Here is a 21,574-nt window from a genome sequence, read left to right on the forward strand (position 1 = left end):
GTAGGCTGCCATGCAGGCCTTGTAACTGGCTACTCGTAGGGCTAGAGCCACTATAGAGTAGATCCTATGCTTCACTTGAGTCTAATTTTCTCCCCTCTATGACAACAGGAGCAGAGTGGGGGGTTTGCTTGGACTTGGATTAGGATGCCTCCACTATTACAGAGTTCAGCATGGGGTGTTTAAAGAGGAAAGAGCAGTCTTCTTCCTGAATCCTGTACAGATGTCTATCTTTCTAGATGTAGGGGGTACAGTGGAAGGTTTCAACCATGCTTCCTTAATGATTGTGCAAGAGCATGGGAATAGTGACCAGGGGGCTAAGTCCGGTTGAACCCTCTGAAATACCTGTTGGGGTCCAGCCCCAGTGCAGCAACGAGCTCTATAGTTTACAGTCAGAATCTGATCAGAAGTGGTCCGGAAGGGTTTGGAGCCTAGTTCAGTAGTGAGAAGCCCAGGGCCTAAGAGTCTGGCTATGCCTAGCTATGCATGTAATGGCAAGAGGAAGTGGGGCTGGTTTGGGCCTAATCAGCCTGTGGAATGTCAGAATAAATGTGAGTTTATCGCTCAGTTTTCTCAGAGGAAAGCAGGGGGGCAGTCTCCCCTGTCTAGCTCCTAGTGGTTAACAATGAATGTCATGCCAATAGTTAAGAGTGCTAACAGCCTCCCCATGAGACACTAGAAGGAATGGGGGTCTTTAGAGGTGTCACAAGTTGAGATGTCAGCTCAAGAGAATAGAAATGACCTGTTTGGCATAGGTTTCATTTATGGGTGAAGATCCCCTGTCAATTAGGAGGCGTTGCTGCCCCACTCTTGCTTTTAAACTGATGCCCAGGCTGGGAGCCTTAGCTGGGAACATTGTCTTTAATGTCCATCTTTTATCATCCATCGTTTACTGCCTGTAACCCTTCATGTTACAGGCAGAAACATGAAGCCAGTGTGGTGTTGTGACTAGAGTGCTGGACTGGGAATCGGGAGATCTGGGTTCTAGTCCCCACTCAGCCATGGAAGCTCACTACGTGACTTTGGCCCATCACAGACTCTCAGCCCAACCTACCTCATAGGGCTGTTGTTGTGAGGATAAAATGGAGGAGGAGGAGGATTATGTACCTTGAGTTCCTTGGAGGAAAAAAGGCGGGATATAAATGCAATAAATAAACAAAATGTTTGGGACTTCTCTCTGTGAGCTGCAAGAAACACTTTTCACTTGGATTTAGTCTGTTTCACCTGAATGGTCTGTTTTCTCTCCCCAACATCACTTTAGCTCATTTTTGACTAGCCGGGCCCCCACAACCGCCATTACATGACTAGCCACATCCTTCGTGGAAGCCATTTTGTGGTGTTGCCCACAGATCTAAAAAGGTTGAGGATCCCTGATCTAGGGTATCTAACTCTACATGGAGAACGGTCCTGAGGAGAAGGCTTGTAGGGTTCTGGGAAAAAGTGTTCCCTGGAATCACCTTCTGATATTGACCCTATGCACTGAATATCATCTGGTGAGTTGTGATACCAGGGGAGTTCCATTTTCTCTGGAACTGGGGTTGGGGACCAGAGATGAGTAGGTTGTGTAACTGTCGTTAACAAGCGTGATTGCTTCAATGTGGGTGTAGCTGTTGGCTTGTCACCTGATTCGATCCTATGAGCGGTCTTTTTCTTTTTATTCTTCGAACCCAGTGCTGGGGATTGGCTGGACATTTATTTTGGAACTTGACCAGTTTGACCTTTTCAGTCTTGATCTCCTGTACTGAGTCTTAAGTCTTAAGGAGCGCCTCCAGCAGCACCAGACAGGCCGCTTAACAAGATCAGCCTCGGATGGCCTTCTCTCTGTCCCATCAGCCAGGACAGCTAGACTGGTGGGGACGAGGGAGAGGGCCTTTTCTGTGGTGGCCCCCACTCTATGGAACTCCCTCCCTAGGGAACTCCGTCATGCCCCCTCTTTAATGAGCTTCCATCGTGCATTAAAAACGTTGTTGTTCAGGCAGGCATTTGGGGTGGGTTAGGGTATTTTAGAAAATGTTTTTATTGTAGAATTTTATTGTTTTAAACTGTTTTTATTGTATGTTGTACATCGCCCAGAGTGGCTGGGTGACCAGCCAGATGGGCGATTAATAAATTTAATAATAAATAAATAAATAAATATTGAGGGCTCAGTTTCGAGCTGAGTAGCTTCAGCACTGAGAAGACAAGGCCAAAGCCGATGCCAGAGAAAGAGCAGGTACTCCTGATACCAGGTATGATTGCCCTGCAGCACTTTCCATGGGTAGGGAAGCTGCGAGAGGGCCAGTGTCGGCTTCTTCCAAATGGAAGCAGTGTGCAACAGCCAGTAGGGCTTGTTCCCACAGAAGGGCATGGAGGCGTGCTATTCTGTTTCTTCTGGCCTGTTTAGCAAAGGCCTGGCAATGGGTGCATGAATCCACTTTATAAGCCTCCCCAAGGCAAAGGAGACAGTAAGAGTGTCTGCCAGTTAGTGGTATCTTCCCACCACAGTGGTATCTTTCTACCACAGTACACTTTTTGAAGCAAAGCTTGGAGGCCATGCACCTCTGAGGGGTGAAAGAAAGAGGGGAAAATGGAGATAGGAAAGGAGCAGGAAGAAAAAGAAAAGAAAGAACTCTGCTCAGTGTCCCAGAAGGGGACTGAGATAAATTTTGTATGAAAAGCCATGAGGTGGAGAATGTTCCAAATGCTGCCAGTCACTGCAGCAGACAAAAAGGAACTAAGAGGCAGGTGGGAGCCATGCCCGAAGTGTGCGCAGAGGAGGTGGGCTTCTCTCCCAACTCTACTCTGTTCAGGTCTAGAATGTTCTGAATGACTGTTCTGCACAGATGCATAACCCATATGTGTAAGTCACAGAGATCATGAAGAAGAACAATAGCTTCTTGGGGTTGCTACTCTTGACGGGGTGAAGGAACTCTAAGGAGCCAGTTCCCTGAGAGTCTGCTGCTTGACTAAGAGCCAAAAGATCAGCAAATGAAAGCACACCTTCCTTTCTTCATCCAAGGAGCAGCAGCACCACCTCCCTGGTCTTGGTGTTGTCTTCCTGCACAGGGAGATGCAATGACAGGGAACTGCCCCTTGGAGCCATATTACTGTTTAATGACACGGGCGCACGCACGCATGCACACAGCAACTTGCTACCTTTCCAGCAGCTCTTCGTATGGCAGTGCTCCAAGTCAAGGCAGTCAAGGGGAGGGTGGAAAACCAAGCCCATAACTTAGGAGTACAGAGCTGCTGGGAGGTGCACTTGGGCACCAGCCAGGAGTCCAAAGGCCACAGGAAGGCTGCACCCCATCTCCCAGGAAGAACATCATGGCGAGGGAAACTAGCCTGGCTGGCTGTCTCTCTGTGTGTGTGTGTGTGTGTGTGTGAGAGAGAGAGAGAGAGAGGGAGAGAGAGAGAGAGAGAGAGAGAGAGAGAGAAAGGAAGGGGGGGTGTTGGGATTTTTTGTATGTTACCTGTTCCCTTGAGAATAATTTGACTGAAAGGCAGGATATAAAAAATAAATACCTGCTAGCCTGTTCTTTCTCCTCCCACACTGCCCAGAGTGACACCTAGTGGGAGCAAAGCATGAGCAGGGACAGATCTGCAGAGCTGGCTTTGAGGTGAGTTTGAAAAGGGAAACGGAGCAGTGGTAGCAGACATGGGGGGAACTCTCTCTCTCTCTCTCTCTCTCTCCCTGCCTCCTTACTCCCTCTCCCCCCAAAATTGACAGACATTTGTTAGAGCGTGTGTGTATTATTACTTATAGAGCCCATTGACGTAAAAGACAATTAACAGTATAAGCAAGAAAACAGATCCTTGCCCCAAGGTGTTTACAATCTAAAGAAGGATATACATGTGCACATGCGTATGTCCAAACCTGGGGTAATACCATTGACCTTTATATACAAATAAAAATTACAGCAAATTATATGACAAATGCTGCAATTTTGCAAGTTAAAAAATTCTATGAATACGGTTTCACAGAGTGAAATGACGAAAGCTAAATCCTCTTGAATTACTATTTGCTTAATTGGCTATTGCAATGGAAGAAGGATCCAAATGACATCTGCGACAGACATTTTCAGCACAATGAAGTGATAATACTCCTCAGCCAGGGGTACACTGGAGCAGTTCAGTTAGACATAAATAAATACTGTACACAGTTGATACCTTTTAAAAGAGTTTTCAGTATACTTGAGCTAACATTGCCATGATAAAGTAGCTACATTTTGGGGTCCTCACCATGGTCTCTAGACAAACCAGTTTTGCCAGTTTTAGTTGTGCTTCAAACAGCATCTGAGAGAAGGTGAAAATAGTTCAGCCCATCGTAATTAGCACTGCTGCAACAGGTATGTGTACTGCTATCATAAGCATCTACTGGAACACCCAGAACATCACTGGTGATGAGCAACACCCTCTACCTTCATTCCCAGAGAAGTTTTAAGAAGTTTTCTTCTTCACCTTTTTCTATATGGGGAAAGGTCTGTGCAGATCAGTGAGGCCAAACTGGCTGGTGGGGCCCAGGAATAATCACCTATAGGACAGACCCAGAAGAGACAGTAACAGAGCAACGCTTGTTATCACCTATAGCTCCCAGCTAAAACAACTCCAAAGTACCATTAAGGATCTTCAGCCAACCCTGGACAATGGTACTTCCTAAAGCTCTGCCAAAAATTTTGAGCCTGTCATTTTTGGCAATTTGTGTGGGTTGAAATGAATATGCCAGCAAAAGAAGTTGAGAGGGGCAGGGTTCCATTTAATGGTCAATGGGTCTTTCTGGTTTTTGTTTTACTTTTTAAAAGCCCCAAGTACTATGGGGACTTTTCAAGCTTTAAGGTAAGCTCCAAAAGTCCTCATCTTACTCATGGCAGCATGGGGCTCTTTGGCTAGAGGCTAGAGCCAGGCAGAAGCTCTTGAATGCTCAAGAGGCTGTGCGATGTCAAGTGGTCTCCTGGACATTCCAGGAAGCTTTGCCGGATAGAAGCCTCTCTGCCAGGAGTCTCACAGCACTGCGATAGCACACAGGGCTTTTTAAAAATAAAAAATACAGAAAGAAGACCCAGCTGGCACCTCCTACAGTTAAGAGGTATGTGGAACCCTTCCCCACTGCCCAATGAGAAGTTATAACAGATTTCTCCCCCTCCCTGTGAAAGAAACAGAAAAAACAATGTATCCTTTGCAGGGAGGGAAGAATGTTATGAAAGTAGGGGGCAGGGTTCGGCACAGGACAAATACTTCCCTCTCAGAGGCCTTGGGTGGTAGGCCTGTTTTTGCTTACAGAAAGCCCCCCTCCCCTGCCATCTTAAACCAGCTATTCAACAGCAACAACAAGCCACTTAACAGAGACTCAGACACAAGAACCAACCCTGCAACAAACCCAGGTGCTAACTCTACTGTTGCAACACTGTTACAGGACCTAATCATGTTAGTCACAAAAACAACAGTTCATTCATCTGCTCATCATTCTACACCATCATCTGCCAGAAATGTCCTACACAGGGCAAACAGGCCAGAATAAACACATCTGACATCAGAAATGGCAATACATAGAAACTGGCAGAACATTTCAACTTACCACATCACTCTTGTTACTGATCTTAAGGTGGCTAGCCTGGAACAAAGGATATTCAAGGGGGATCTCTAGCATGAAACTGCTGAACTGCAACTTATCAACAAGTTCAACTCTGTTCATTTGGGTCTAAACAGAGAATGGCTTCCTGTCCCACTACATGTTAATTTACTCAGTAACACTTATTGTGTTATCACCAATTACTGCTACTAAGGGTCCTGTTGCATACATTTAAGCTCTAACTGAAGTGTCAGACTTTTTGCATTCCACTGCCATTCAACTCCAATCTTTGCATTTTGTTTTCCTTTATACACATGTGAGTATATATACCTGACAACTGAGGATGACACTCCATGCCTTTGATGAAGTGGCCTGTAGTCTACAAAAGGTTGTGTCATAATAAAATGTGCTAGTCATTAAGGTGCCACGAAACTTTGTTTTTGCTGGAACAGATTAACAGGGCATTTGCTTTATAATGAGTCAGACTATTGGCCCATCTAGCCCAGTATTGTCTAACCTAACTGGCAGTGGCTCTCAAGGTCTCAGGTAAACCATCTTTCCCATAAGCTGCTAATCCTGTTACTCCTTTTAACTGGAAATGCCTGGGGTTGAACCTGGGGCCTTCTGCATGCAAAGCAGGTGCTCTACCACTGAGCTACAGCCCCATTTCTTGCTAACAAGTAGTGCCCAGCTCCTCCCAGAAGTGCCATTGCAAAAAAAAAAAAAAGTCCCCCTGGTATAAGCGTGTTGCATTCACCTCCCCTTTGAACAGAAACTGTACAACAGCCGCTTGAAGGAAACTATTGTATAACTCTGAAATTGTTCACATTTCCTCCATTTCCAGGCTGATGTAACAAAACCAGATTTTAAAAAATGACAAAGAAAAAAAGTAGACAATTTCAGCTATCGGATTTTCCTGTGCATGCTGCCAAAAAATATTAAAACCTTTCTTATTCATGACTCATCCGCTTCTGTCAGTGAACCTCATTCATAACTGCAGCCCATTCATCAGCACCAATATGGCATTTAGTGATTAAGCGGGCTCTTTTGTGTGTGCAGTTCTTCTTTAAACAAACATGCATGAAGTGATTAAAAAAATGAAAGTCCCTCACTTTGCATTACTCCTTGTAGAGCTCAAACCTTATCTGTTGCTTAAAAAAAAAAAAACAGTCAAAGCATTTGTGGGACAAATATCTATGTTAAAGTCATCCATGATGTAAATCAGAAGCAATCTCAGGAGTATCATAACAGACTTTACATACACAAAAATACTCAAATAACTTTGGAAAATACGTTAAAATTGCAAGACACGCACAAAATAAGTGTCTCCCCACAAGCAGTTTCTAAATGCAGAGGTATTTTTGGACTTAGAAACTGCTTGTTACCAATACTATTTCTCTCCCTGTACAAGTGCAGTAACCAAGAATAAATCTTATACCTTAACTGGTAGCATATGGAGTATCAAAGATCCTGTCTTCCCTCAGTAGACTCATGTTTATGTGGTGTGGATACATCAGGGTCAAATTAACCCACTGAACTAAGCCCTGTCCCAGAGTCCTGATATGTACAGTATTTCCCATTCAGCTGCCAGGCCCTAAGCCCCTCCACCAACTAGCCATTGCCTGAAGAGCCATCACTTGAAGAGGTGTTGCATTTTGATGCCCATCTGATTGATGCTTCCCCTTGAGAATCTCAAAACATGTAGAAATCCATGCTCTTATTCCAAATGTTTCCCTATGCACTTCAACAAAGCAGTAAAAGTTTGTGTGCTGAGAGTGGTTTAAATATGCCCTTTCTGTTCACATACATGGCACTACTGTAGTGAAGGAGCCAGTGGAGGAGGAAAGGAGCAGTGGCTGTGGAGATGCTGATGAATGTATTCAAGTCAAGATGGCAGATAAAGAGGCAGTGGAGGGGGAATGCTAGAAGGAGGACATGTTGATGATGGAGGTTAAATGTCGGATTCGTGGAAGTTAAGAACATAAGAGCCATGCTGGATCAGACCAAAGGTCCATCTAGTCTGGCATTCTGTTCACACAGTGGCCAACCAGCCACCTGTGGGAAACTCACAAGTTGGACATGAGTGCAATAGCCCCACCCTGTAAATGTTCCCACGCAACTGGCGTACATATGCATACTGCCTCTAATACTGGAGGTAGCATTTAGCCATCATGACTAGTAGTTATAGATGACCTTATCCTCCATGAATTTGTCTAATCCCCCTTTTAAAGCCATCCAAATTGGTGGCCATCACTACTTCTTTTGGTAGTCAATTCCATAGTTTAATTCTGCACTGTGTGAAGAAGTACTTCCCTTTATCTCTCCTGAATCTCCCACAAATTAACTTCATAGGATGCCCTTGGGTTCTAGTACTATTCAGGAGAAAAATGTCTTCCTATCCACTTTGTCTCCCTATCCACTTTAAAATTATCCATGCATAATTTTGTACACTTCTATTATGTCTCCGGTTACTCACCTTTTTTTTTTAAAGCTAAACACTCCTAGGCATTGTAACTTTTTCTCATAAGGGAATTGCTCCAGCCTCTTTGTCATTCTACTTATCTTTTTCTGCACTTTTTCCAACTCTACAATATCCCTCTTTAGGTGCTGTGATCACAGCACTTGCTGCACCCAGCTTGATGGGTTGGCAGTGAACTTGAGGGAAGGGTGAACTGGGCAATGGAAGGGTTTCAATGGATGGGCTGGGCTTGGTAGTGGAGACAGTAGAGAAAAAAGGAAAGTGATGCCAGAGTATATAGTAGTGACTGACGCACCAGATGAAGTTATGATGATTATGGAGGAAGTATAGGTAGCAATGAAAGGGGATTTAGAGATGAGGATGACTTGGTGGGAAATGGACATTTTGGACGTGGTCAGTTGGCTTGGGGTTATATGGTATTATAATCTTCATTCCTTTTTTCAGATGTCATATTCCCGTAGTAGGTTAACATCCCAGAACTCTGAAACAATGCATTTATTTCCAGGCTGTTTTAAACAGATGAAGTAGAAGAAATTAAACACAGCGTAATCATTAATCATAAATCGAATTCTTCTTTATAAAACAATTTGCTTCTATTAAAATACTCATTTATAATAAGGAAAGACTGGTGACTTACTGGAGTCCTGAACTGAATAGAAATTAAGTAATTCTTTCTTTGATAGATGTTGCTAATGTGCTATTTTGGGAGATCTAGTACATTGTAGTCAAGATTAGAATGATCATTAATAGAATTATAACTTCACTGCCTAAATTGTCTATTCCGCAACATATTCTACATCCAAACACAGTTCCAATTCAACTGCAATGCAGATCAAGAACAAAAATCAGCTTGTAGTAATGCAGGTTTTGCTTAGCATATATTCAGAAAATGTATTAAATTATTAGAAGATACTCAATTTGAGTTGTCTTGGCAAGCTTCACAGACCTACACCATAGGCACCAGTAGCTGGGCCAGTTACTATTCATCATACGTTTCACACACTTTTGCTTTTTGGTTTATTTCTCTTTCTGTTTCTTTCATGAATTTCAGGAACTCCTTGGCAAGCTATGCAAAAGAAAATGTCTAGGTGGAATGGATCCTGTTGCACAACTGGCTTCTGAAGTTGAGAAAACAATTAAGCATAATTTTTTAAAAAGTTTCATTACACCTTTTATCTACCAACTGGCTTTCAGAAATATAGCCTTTTTCTCTCTTTAAAGTCATGCTATTTATTCTTAAAATTCATTTTATCTATATGCCATCATTTCTCCAAGGTGCTCAAGGGCAGCATACACAGTTCCCCCCTCCTCATTTTATCTCACAACAACCCTGCAAGATAGGTTAGGTGGATAAGTAGTCCAACACTCTAACTGAAGTATCACATTGGCTACTGAATGCTTTCTGCTTGCAGATTCCCCGGGTCCAGGATGGGCCTACTCCTAAGAAAATAACTGTCTTTGCTGCATCAGACCAAATATCCTTTTATTTCAATAGTCTGTCTGCAACAACATCCACACAGATTCCTCTGAGGACCCAACCACATATTGCACAGGAGATCCATGATCGAATTGCTATATGGAGTTTTATTTTTGCTCCTCACTCCATCTCCCTGAAATGAAGCCATGGCAGGATGAAAATTATGCTGCCAGTAGGTGGGAAAAGAAATGGACATTTCTTTCAGTAAACATTGGGAGATCCAATCATGGATCTCTGTGCAGCATGTAGTTTGCCCCCAAGAAGCTAAAAAAAAAGGGCATGATAGTAGGCTTTCTTTTAATGCACAGTTCCAACCCCCCTTTGCTCACACAAAGGGGGTTCCATGTGTTGGAGGCAGAGGGGTCACACTGCTGGCCCTGCCCTCAATATCACACAGCTTCCCCAACCCAGCCCCTGATGTCCACACATTGAGCATGGACATCTGCAAAAGGGAGGCATATAGACCTCTATGCATGCAGGTTTCCACAGGATTGGGATCCCCTTCATATGACTGGCATGTGCATGGGGCTCTTGTTCTGGAGTCGATGCCTCTCTTCCCCCTTTTCAAAATATGTTTCTTACAGAGCAAATATTTATATTTAGACAGGGAAAAGTCTGTGAAGGTGCCTACATTCCTTTCAGATAAGAAATGGGAAGTGAATAGATTCAGTAAAATTGGGATGTTTCAGATATGGGAGAGACATCTTGGAAGGGGCACTTTCTATAAACTGGGCTATAAAAAGTGTTTCCTAACGGAGAACGGGAGGTGAATAGCAAGTGACAAAGGAAAAAAGGTAAGAAACATCAAGGGATAGGTGGGAGGAGGTAGACGAAATGTTGACTTAAGCACTCTTACTCTAATAGAGCTTAATTTTTAATCTGAGCAGAAGTTTTTGTATGCCTGGATTCAGTGCTTGAAGTGGGGTGGGATGCCATCCTGCTTCTTTTCAGGAAGACATACTGAGTCTGGCCTAGCCATCCTGCTCCCCCACTACCCCCACTTTGGGGACTGCCTGAATGTGCCTGTAGTAAATCAGTCATATGTTCTGAGGCCCAAACTATAAATTAATCATAAGTAGTATATAAAAAACACAGTTCATTACAGGCAAGCCAGGACCTTCTGCTCATGCTGAGCTCATGAAGGTAAAGTCAAAGGACCGGTTGTCCATAGATAACATGGTACTCAACACAAACTTGGTCCTCAGAGCAAAGAGATTTTGAAGTAATTGGTGGAATCCATGGGTCTTATTCAGGAAAACTCCTCCCAGAACCCTGGTGGCCTGGATCCATTTTGAATAAATACATTTTAATTGCTATATTTTCTCAGGCCAGTTGTTTTATTACAATGTTCTCCAACTGACATGATTTATACAGATAAGAAACTTTTTCTTCTAAAAGACATGCATTTTAAAATATTAATTCTGTATCCCTATGCTGTGATGCTGCATAAGGAAACAAGTTGGCAGAGAGTTCTACTTTGCTTTTATTTAATAATGCATATGGAAAACTTAAAGGGTGTTATTCAGGTCCCAGCGGTGTTGTTAAGAAAGAGAAACCATAAGATTACAAAGTACCGAGATAGCCAAAGGCATAATTAAAAGAGATTATTGCAAATGAAAGCCTAAGCCAAATCTAGCAACAAGATGACTGAGAGATGACATTAAAAATCTTCACTTCTCCTAGAAACTACAGGTACAAGAACAGAAGCAAAACAAACACTTAAGACGCAGTACTAAGGGGGCTACCAAACCTTTAAAAATCTGCCTTAGGCATTATTGGGGAAAAGGAGAGGGAGCAGCCCAAAACACCACTTCAAAAGTTTCTCTCTGACTGAAAAAGAAATCTAAATGAGTAGCAGAAACATTCCCAAATGAAGCCTAAGAAGAGAGAGAACATTTTCATTAAAACAAACACTTCTTATAAATAAATGTAGCTCCATTTACAGCAAACGCAAGTTCATATCATATGACAACAAGCATCACACACATGACACCCCCACACACACACACATGTCAAGTCTGGTCAAAAAGTCTTTGGGGCTGTTTCAAGCATCACACACTTCTTATATGGAAAACACTAGTAGAAAAAAGCATAGACAGCATATAATGACCAGATATACATCTATTTTGCACTGCATACACATGGGAGAACACTGTAACCAATTGTGACTTCTTTGCATATATGCATCACACATACATGCAACAAAATAGACAAGTGTAATCTCCATAGCCTGAATGTGATTTGCATGCTTTTCCTTACACGGAAGCACTGTTTCATGGGCTTATGCCAAGAAAACTAAAGTGATGATCACAAGGCCGGGGGAGGGGGGGGAGACAGAGCAATGTTGTCATATTAGTGCAGATTTCTTTGCCAGATCACAGGATTTAGAGAGAGAATTATTTTGTGCAGGCAGATGTGCAATGCTTCTTGGAGGACTGCCTTTGTCAGTGTTTTTGATGACATCAACAACAGAAGCCATAACTGAGACAAGTTGAATTGCTATCCACTGTGACCAAGTAAATCGAAAAAGACTTTTCAGCAGTCCCCACAAGTGGCTTCCATATAATGTATAATTAAACTATATGGCGAACCCTCACCTTGAAAAATTCTTCATAGTTCAACTTGATCGATGTCCCATCTCACAATGACAAGAAAATGATTCTGGTTAACCCTCTATACATACTACGGTGTTGAACCTCTTTCAGTCTAAAGGTGAAATTCCATTTTGGAGACGCTCTTGGTGGGGGGGGAAGCATTCCAGTGGTGCGCACAGCTGAAGGCAAAAGGGACGGGGCCAAATGCAAAAAAGGCAGGATCAAAAATAACAAAAATGCCAGCACATTTTAGCAAAAAGCTTTACTGCCAGGACCTAATCCTTAGGAGAGGCATTTTGTCCTGCTGTAGCTGGTTCAGTCCTGAGGCAGGCTATGGAGCAAATCCCTCTTTAAGGTTAAAAGGCAGGCAGAAGGCAGAAGTACAGGCAAACTGTCCAGTGCAAGCATGATCCAAGAAACAAAGTCTTATCAGGAAACCAGGGGTCAGCAGCACCAGTGGTTAGTCCAAGGAGAAACAAGGTCAAGGAAGAAAGGTTTCAGAATACTGGGAGATGAAATAAGTTAGTGTTCCAGCAAGCAGCAGGTATCAACGGAGAGTTTTAAAGCTAGAGCTCCGCCCAGGACTCAGCAGCAGTATATCAGAGGTTTCTGGAAGAAGTCCTTGTGAAGAGGGCCCTCCTCACAAGGAGTCCTTTACTCATGAGGAGCCTTCCTTTGCAAATGGGCACTCCTCACAGGGGTTGTACTGGCCTGCCTCCTGAGACGCCGACACTCTTGGACTAGGTAGTTGCTCAGCCTCTGTCTTAAAGGCACAACTCCCTTCCTCTTGTGGGGATAGACCAGCAGCTCCTCCTGATCTTCTGGCATCGGCTGCTCTTTGGTACAGTTTGTCTCTGGGAGCTCTAGCTCCTCCTCTGAAAAAGATTCCTCAAGCAGAGGCATGACACATTTCAACCTTTTAGAATGGGGAACAGCTGGAAAACCACCAAATGACCAGTAGTCCTGGAATGGAGCATGGTTATTTGGGGAACCCCGGAGGGCCAGGTTGGGACCTCAGGTGGGCCAAATTTGGCCCCAGGCCTGAGGTTCTGCATCCCTAGTATATGCCCTACACTTTAAAAAGTTCTTTTAAAAAAAAAAACTTTGCAGAGACCATTTAATTATGCAAAATATATACATTAAGCATGTATGTATATATAGCATCTATTTTGTTTATGCTGCCATGAGGATAAGCAATGAGCTTCCAATGCAGGACACTGAAAGCCCCACTCCCCACTTGTGGTTCTGAAATTTTACCAGGCATTGCCCACACACTTTCAAGCCTATCTTCAAAATCATAATTGCTAGAACTTTGTTATTTTTAAAGAAGAAAAGAGAAGAGCTGAAATTTTCAGGACCCCTCGCACATTGCAAAATTCCACTGAAACAATATATACCATATTTCCTTACTTTGCAAAGTCTTTAAAATTTATACTCTCTCTCTTACACACACACACACACACACACACACACCCTGTTCCCATATGATATTTTCCTGGATTTTCCTCAGTTTACCTAAATTTAACAGCAACTTTACAATTCCTACTCTGGAAACAATCCTCTTCCACTAATCCCCCCAAAATAATGGAGCTGTGCCAGAACTTCCGTATTTTAATCAAAGTAGTTCTGGGGCTATTACTGAAGCAAGGAGAAACAATTAAATATGTGAACAGAATCAGAAATGTAACTGAAATGTTTAAGATACATGCATATAATATCTTACCTCATTCCTTCAGTTGACCTATTCTGGTAGTTACGGTAGAGCTGCGGGATACCCAGCATGGCTTCGGTGAATACAGCAAGGAAGCCCAGTGTTTCAACAAAGATAACTGAGTCAAGAGAAAGGTAGGTGATGTATCCTGTTACTCCAGTGAAAGCCAGAACACATTGCACATAATCTGTAAACTTGTTCCAGTGCCAGAAATAGTTCAAGTCAAAATCTGAAAGACAATGTTTATAAGTAAAAAACCCAAGATTTACAGCTTTACCAATTTAGTTAATACCACTTTCACTTAAAAGAGAGAGAAAAAGTAGTATTAGATTACTTGGATAATGTAAAGAAACTACCACAATATACATAATTACACTTTGATTAGCAACAATCATTAGTGAGAGCAGTAGCAAGAGAGGGTGGTGATGGTGGAGGAAATCAAGCATATGGTGACAGTTAAAATTGAAAATACATTCATGGTATATTGCAGGGCAAGAGTATCCATGATACTGAAATTTGTTGAGACATAATACTAAACCACTGTTTTGTGTCACATACATGAGCAGCTGGAAGCCTCACACATCCTTTCCTCCTTGTATGTACCATGATAAGAAATTTTCAAGCACAGCTAGTGACAAACCAGGCTTTGACACTGCATCCAAACCTGGCAAAGTATATGCTTTGCATAAGCCATTGTTTGCTCAAAATATATGGTTTGCTGGGTTCAGATGCAACAGCCTGTAACCACCATTAGAAGCTTCCAACACTGTATATGAAGGGAGGGAGGATTCACATAATGCTAAAACACAGCTTCATATTATGTCTGAACAGCCTCTTTAACATGCTTCCAAAAAAAGTAACTCAGAACAACCAAAGAAGGCAACCTTGGATCCTGAGTTGCCCCTTCTGTTCTCAAAAGGCACTCCATTCCAGTAGAGGGAAGGCAATGTTTGCAGATTTCCACTTCCCCCTGCAGTCCCCAGTGCTATCTTCCAAGTTGTTCTGGAGGGTCTCCCAACCATTCAAAGCAGATTTTGGATAACTATGGGAGTAAAGGGGAAATCTGAAAAAATAGCCTCATCCTCCTGCCAACAAGAGCATCCAGTGAGCAGAGTTTTAGAATGGGGAACAGCTGGAAAACCACCAAATGACCAGTAGTCCTGGAATGGAGCATGATTATTTGGGGAACCCCAGAGGGCCAGACTGTGACCCCAGGTGGGCCAAATTTGGCCCCAGGCCAAAGTTAACATCCAAACCTATCCATTTATGGGCAACACAAGAAACAAAAACTGAAATAGTAGCCATGCTGGTTAGGCATGACTATAATCAAGCAACAGAGTATCTGACCACCATAATAACCCTAGGGGTTGCCAAAGAATTCTGAGAATCTCAAGGCTGATTCATATGGACATTCAACCTCCTGCATACTGATTATTCAGTCAGCATGGTGGTTGGAAACACATATTATTCCTGTCTTGTGAATGGTTCAGTCTGCCCAGATCCATAGTTTTGGGAAATAGTGCAAACTTTTTGCAATGAGATGCATCTGTCCTCAATTATGATACAGCTCATGCCTCCCTCTCCCAATGAGGGTTCAGCTCATACTTCTCTCTATGAGGAATATGTACAAATTCTAGCTGCACAACAGCAAAACATGGAAAGAGGATACGTTTATCACTCCCTCATTCTCTTTGTCCCAGAGTTACATAATATCAGTTCACATTGGTAGACTATGAGCTTATGTACCCTCTACTGAGGGAAGAGAATGCTAGGGTAATTTATGCGGGGAGGGAATCAGAGTTATCAAAGTTATGCTAAAAAGAATCAAACAAATCTTAACTGTGCAATTAAACAGCTGTATTTTCTAAAAACAGAAGTCTATTTTGGTACATAATGAATTTTTGCTCTATTTAGGACATCGCCAACTATTTCTTGCAATAACAAGTAAATAATGTCATGCTTCTGACCAGGATTTCTTCCACTGCTCCCTAATTTTGCTACACTTCCTGCAAAATACTAAACTAGTATTTTATATCATCATATATATTAGGCTTTGGATGTTTTACAAAGCAATTCTAAATAAGATGCTATCTGGCCAGATAATTACTTCTAAGGGTGTTGGGAAAGTTATAAATAAAATTATGTTACAAGTAAAGAACAATCCTGTGAAACTTTACTTCTAAAGCTTACCCAGTACTCATTAAATATATTTAAAATTACTGCCTCAGTCTAGATTTGGGATGATCATCTACTAACATTCTAGCTAACCCTTCACTTCTACATCTATGATGGCCAACAACAAAGGGAGGAGCACAGAGTTGTGTTAGCTGTTGAAACTCTGGCTCCCACCTTTCCCTTTAACAGAGAATATTTGAAAAAGAAAGAACTCTGGGCTGACCCAGCTTTTTAGGGTAGGTAGGAAAATTGTTCCCCAAAGAAATAGATGTGGAACTCTTCTCTTGGTTTGATGGAAATCCTTAATTTGCCTGCAGGTGCTGAGGCAGTGAAAAGCATCGTTCACAGATTCTCTTATTTCCTGAACAGAAGAGTGCTACAATGAACTGCCACATCACACATAGCAACAGGAGTATTCACTCAGAACATTAAAAATGGAAGGAGTTTATTTTTTCCCCTCTTAGAAGTTCTACATAAATGAACATTAACTTTCACAGAACAGCTATAATGAAACTCCCCACCCTATAAGAGTCCAGTTAACAGCTGGCTAGCTGCTCTAATGATATTTCAGAAAGTAATATGCCAGTCACTGTGTCGTAACACCAGGCTTGAGGGGTCTGGTGAAGTACCAGTCTAATTGTTGCCAAGTGGTCTGTGGTGGCAATGTTCAGCACACAGCCATGTACTTATGCTTCCAAAAAAAGGAAGCCGCTGTAATGGGAAAAAAGCGTGAAAGAGACAATAAACTTTACATTATTAAAAAGGAATAAAAGACATTGGCACTGAAATCCTATCCAAAGTATTGGTGCATGCAGTCAATGGTTTAGAAGCTGGCTAAAACTTCACTTTTTTCACAGAAAAGATAATTTAAGCAAAAGCCACCTCTACATATTGCTAACAAAGTGTCCTCTCTGAACACACATATAAAGACACACACATTCAGGGATAAACTAAGGGACCATTTAATGCTAGTTGTAGAATGCCTTGGCAGATTTGTTTGTCCCAATGATGCACATACACACGTCTCTTCCAAAAGGGGGTTATTTTATTAAACATATAGGAATCAAAAAGTTACACCATTATTACTTTGAGAATTAGCTGGTAGGTAATAGGCACATATGAACTCCAAGATGGAATAAATCCATTCATATACCACAAACAATCCTAACCATACTAAGCATACAACACCAGGGGCGGGGGGAGAATACTGTAGAAATCCATGCAGAGGGTTTGAATGGTGGGGAAATTAGCTCAAAGGCCTGCTCAGTATCTGAACTGAGGGTGGCCATGCACAGAAGGCTAGGCCATGTCTTTTAACCCTACTGCTAAAGCTGAATTAAAAGTTATTTGGCTTTCTGTGCAGACATCCACATCAATTTCATTTTCCTCCTTTCCCATGTCCTTTCATAAATGCACCACCCCTTTAGTTGTACCTACTTTAAAAAATTGGTACCTACTTTTTCCCTTGCAGAGCAAACAGCAGATATATTGACAACAACAAATATCCTCCCTGAAGTTAGTAATAACACCACCAACCTTTCTTTCTTCAGTTTTGGTCAAATATCTACTACGAAAATTTGGAGAATTATGCAGCTTAAAAAAAACCCATACACATACATACAAAACCAACCCACCCTCTTCAAAGAAAGGCTGGTGGGACTTACACCCTGCATTATGTGAGCTCCCTGCAAGTATATCACTGTGACTACTTCTATGTAGGGATGGATGAATCAGTCTATTTCCAGGCCACATTACTTTCATATGTATTTACTCATAAGTCCATTCTGTCAAGTTCCTGCATTAATCCACAATTTTTAAAAATCCACACAAAAATTGCATTTAAATACCTTAAAACAGCATTTAAAATGCATTTTGATACGTATTTTGAGCCAAAAACTGCACTGGAGCTTTGGGAAAGAGTGAAAGTTGGTGGATAACCAAGTTCCAGTTCACACATTAACCTGAGAGGTGCAGATCAGGTCAACTTGTACCAGAATTCACAAGAATCAAATTCCTCAAACACTTTTGCTACTAAGTGTTTTAAGATCTGGGTTTTGCCAGGCTAACAATGACAAGTTCTTCCTTAAAAGAAAAATGAAAACTACTCTGGTACAGAATATTGAAGCTACAGTCTTAAAAAAATAAAAGTTAAATGAGGCAAGCATCAAGTATTTCAGTGGAAACATAAAAACAGCTTCTATGAATGATAGACAGACTTGTAACAAGTAAAGGAACATTGGAAAACATACTCACCAAATAGCTAAATAAAATATTCTAATTTTGTGAACATGGGGGCATATGAAACAGTCTTCAAATAGTTTATAACACAAAAGATTCAGTTATGCATGCATATTTACCAAGGAAGCAGCAAAGAGCAGACACAGTATACAGGGGGCTAGTCCACATGATCAAAATAAACCACCATGGCTTATTTAAGCCATTGTGGGTTATTTAAATCGTAGTGCATGTGAGGTTCAATTTCTATAATCACTGCATGGGGGCAGCTTGTCGTGTCATCCAAACCAGTTGGTATGGCTTGTTGGAGGAGGAATCAACCCTCCAATAACCTAGCATGTGAAGCAGGTCTGTGTGTTCCTTTACAAGCCATCAGCCAAATACATTTTCTGAACAATATCTGTTATTCATTGTGGAGAAGCTGCTGGGGGAAGAACTATGCTAAATATTGGCCCAGGTCTATCTACCTGCTAACTAGAAAAATATAGAATGATTATTTATTATGTATTCAGTAAAATTCAAGATGGCATTGTGTACAGGAAGGCAGAGTGAAAATGTGGAATGTCTACAGAGATCAACTGTATTTCTCCATACATTTCAAACTGCAATTTGCTCTCAGTCTCAGCTTCAGAGCCTTGGAAAGGTCTTAAAGGTACAACATAACTAATAACAACAGCTAATAATGAATATAAATAATTAAAACCAAGAGTGGAAAAATATCTCAAATTCTGAGCCAGGAGCATCATATTTTTAGGAATCAGCCTGTTACATAGCTGTGGGGGTAGGGGGAGGGAATATTTTAAATGTCCAAACCAAGAATGTATAGGTAGCTGCTGGGAAACTCTGGCTTAACATCTTGTCCTGCAAGTCTTTATCAAAAATCTTTATAACTTTGACAATAGCCTCAGGTTATTGTGTAATCGTCTCTCTAGTTCAATCATACACAAAAGACATTACACTTGAATTTACAAGCAGTTTAGCACTGGAGGCTAGATTCACTTACAAAATGGCTTAATGGGTTTATTTATTTAAGACATTTATTCTCCACTTTTAAATTTAATAACCAGTTTCCAAAGTGGTAATAACAATACTAAAAACAAAATTACATATGTGTTTTTGTTCTGAACACCACTTAAATTTTGTATTGTGCCAACAATGTGTAACAGTGTCAAAGTGAAATATAAATCAAGAGATGTATTCTATAATTGCATTCTTATTAGATCAAGCAAGTGGGACCTGCCACAAAATGTTGCACTCCTGATGCTCTGGTTCAGGGTTGTTGTTACTGTTACTCAAATTGATATACCGCTTTCTACAGAAGTATCAAAACAGTGAACATAAAATGTAATGCCATCAAAATAATGAAATGTAACAATAAAACAGTTAACCAACAGTAAAACCGCACACTCTACTGTGTGCCACAGACCACAGCTGCCTGGGCTACACTTCATGGAAAGCCTGTGTGAAGAGATCAGTCTTGAGAAGTCGTCTAAACTTCAGAACTGTGGAGGCCTGCGTAATGGCAGTTGCAGTTGGTAAACTGTTCCAGAGGGCGGTGCTGCAACACTGAATGCTCCACTGCAAGTGTGCTCCTGACACAGATCTCAAAAGTTCTCCCTCTGATGAGGCACCCTCAGAAGTGGTCCCTCTGATGATTGCAGAGATCCGGCAGGGAAGTAAGGGGTGAGGCAATCCCTACGGTAACCTAGTTGTAAGTTGTTTAGGGCTTTATATGTTAACATCAACACGTTAAACTTGGCCTGGTAGCTTATTGGCAGCCAGTGTAGTTCTTTTAGCAAGCTTGTAACACTGTTGGAAAAAGGCCCCAATTAACAGCCTTGGGGCTGCATTCTGCACCAGCTGCAGCTCCCAGACCAAGACCAAGGGCAGCCCCATAGATAGCATATTACAATAATCCAATCTTGAGTTGCTAATGTCTGAATCACCATGGCTAAGCTATCATGGTCCAGGAAAAGCCATAGTTGCCATACCAGCCAAAGCTGGTAAAAGGCACTCCTAGCCACCAAGGCCACCTGAGCCTCAAATGACAAAGATGAATCCAGAAGTACCCCCAAACTACACACCTCTTTCTTCAAGGGAAGTGCAACCCCATCCAGAACAAGCAATTGATCAGTTTCCCAGACCTGCGGCCCACATACCCACAATGCTTCCATCTTGCCAGGATTCCAACTCAGTTTATTAGTCCTCATCCGGCCAACTGCATCCAAGCACCAGTCTAGAGCCTTCATGGCCACACTTGATTCAGATGTTATAGAGAAATAGAGCTGGGTGTCATTTGCATACTAATGACACCTTGCTGCACATTCCTGAATGGCTTCATATAGATGTTGAATAGCACTGGGGATAAAATAGTGTCCTGTGGCACAAGTGCCAGGAGGCTGAGGTGCACTTCCCCAACAACACTCTCTTAGCCAAACCCTGTAGGAAGGAACAGAACCACTGAAGTACAGTGCCCCCAATACCCATCCCATAAAGCCAATCTAAGAGGATACGATGGCATCAAAAGCAGCAGAGAGATCGAGTAAGAGGAGCAAGGTTGCACTCCCTCTATCCCTCCTTCAATAAAGGTCATCCAACAGGGCGACCAAGGCCGATTCACACTTAAAACCAGGCCTCAACCCAGACTGGAAAGGATCATCAATTTCATCCAAGAATGCCTGCAGTTGCCCCACCACAGCCTTCTCATTACCTTCCCCCAAAATGGTATATTCACGACTGGTTCTGGCCAGACATATCCTCCAGGATACTCTGTTTCATCAACCCCTCCTCCCCAACTGTATTCTCTCTCTCTCTCTCTCTCTCTCTCACACTCACTCTCTCTCGCTCTCTCACTCTCTTTTATTTCCCCAACAGACACTTGGTATTCTGCAACTACAGAGCTTTCTCAGTCTTCCATTGGACTGTGTGTTTGAGGTGTGTGTGTCACCCCTTACAGTGTCCCCGCACAAACCTTTCCTGAGAATTCTCAGGTTTTCCTGAGAATGCTGATACCTCCCCTCTTGTTTCACAGTGGCCCTGTTTTGGCTACAGTCCTATAAAGCACCCACCAGCTGAGCTCACTGTTAGAAGTAGTGGTACTAGGTTAGCTAAACATTTCACTGCACCTTGAAATGCAAACCTTGGTATAAAATATACAGAGAAAAGAAAATGTTCAAGATTTCACTTGGAAAAAGACCTCTGCATACATGGCTATTAACATTTTTATTAGATAAGCCACAGCAGTAGGAATTCTTAAATTATCATCCTGTGGATCAGTCTCTATATTGGGCAAATATAAGAAAGTCAACAAGCTCAGAAGGCCTTCACAGCAGGACTGAACTTGTGTTTATCCCTTTTC

At 42.0% G+C, this 21,574-nt stretch overlaps 1 protein-coding gene across 4 annotated transcripts in view; it reads right to left on the reverse strand.

Annotated features, from left to right (window-relative positions):
• Nucleotides 1-21,574, reverse strand: part of SLC66A2 (solute carrier family 66 member 2) — a 115,166-nt gene that overhangs the window by 21,901 nt on the left and 71,691 nt on the right. For 3 of the 4 annotated variants that reach the window (XM_084850062.1, XM_084850061.1, XM_084850063.1), the window contains one exon: nucleotides 13,819-14,035. In XM_084850062.1, coding sequence (XP_084706188.1) covers nucleotides 13,819-14,035 — 217 coding nt within the window. The remainder of the gene's footprint in view (nucleotides 1-13,818; nucleotides 14,036-21,574) is intronic. The other variant, XM_084850064.1, reaches the window with a different exon arrangement.

Source organism: Heloderma suspectum, chromosome 4, assembly GCF_057233095.1.
Source record: "Heloderma suspectum isolate Gila_16-S chromosome 4, 16-S_ref, whole genome shotgun sequence".
Lineage (NCBI taxonomy): Eukaryota > Metazoa > Chordata > Lepidosauria > Squamata > Helodermatidae > Heloderma > Heloderma suspectum.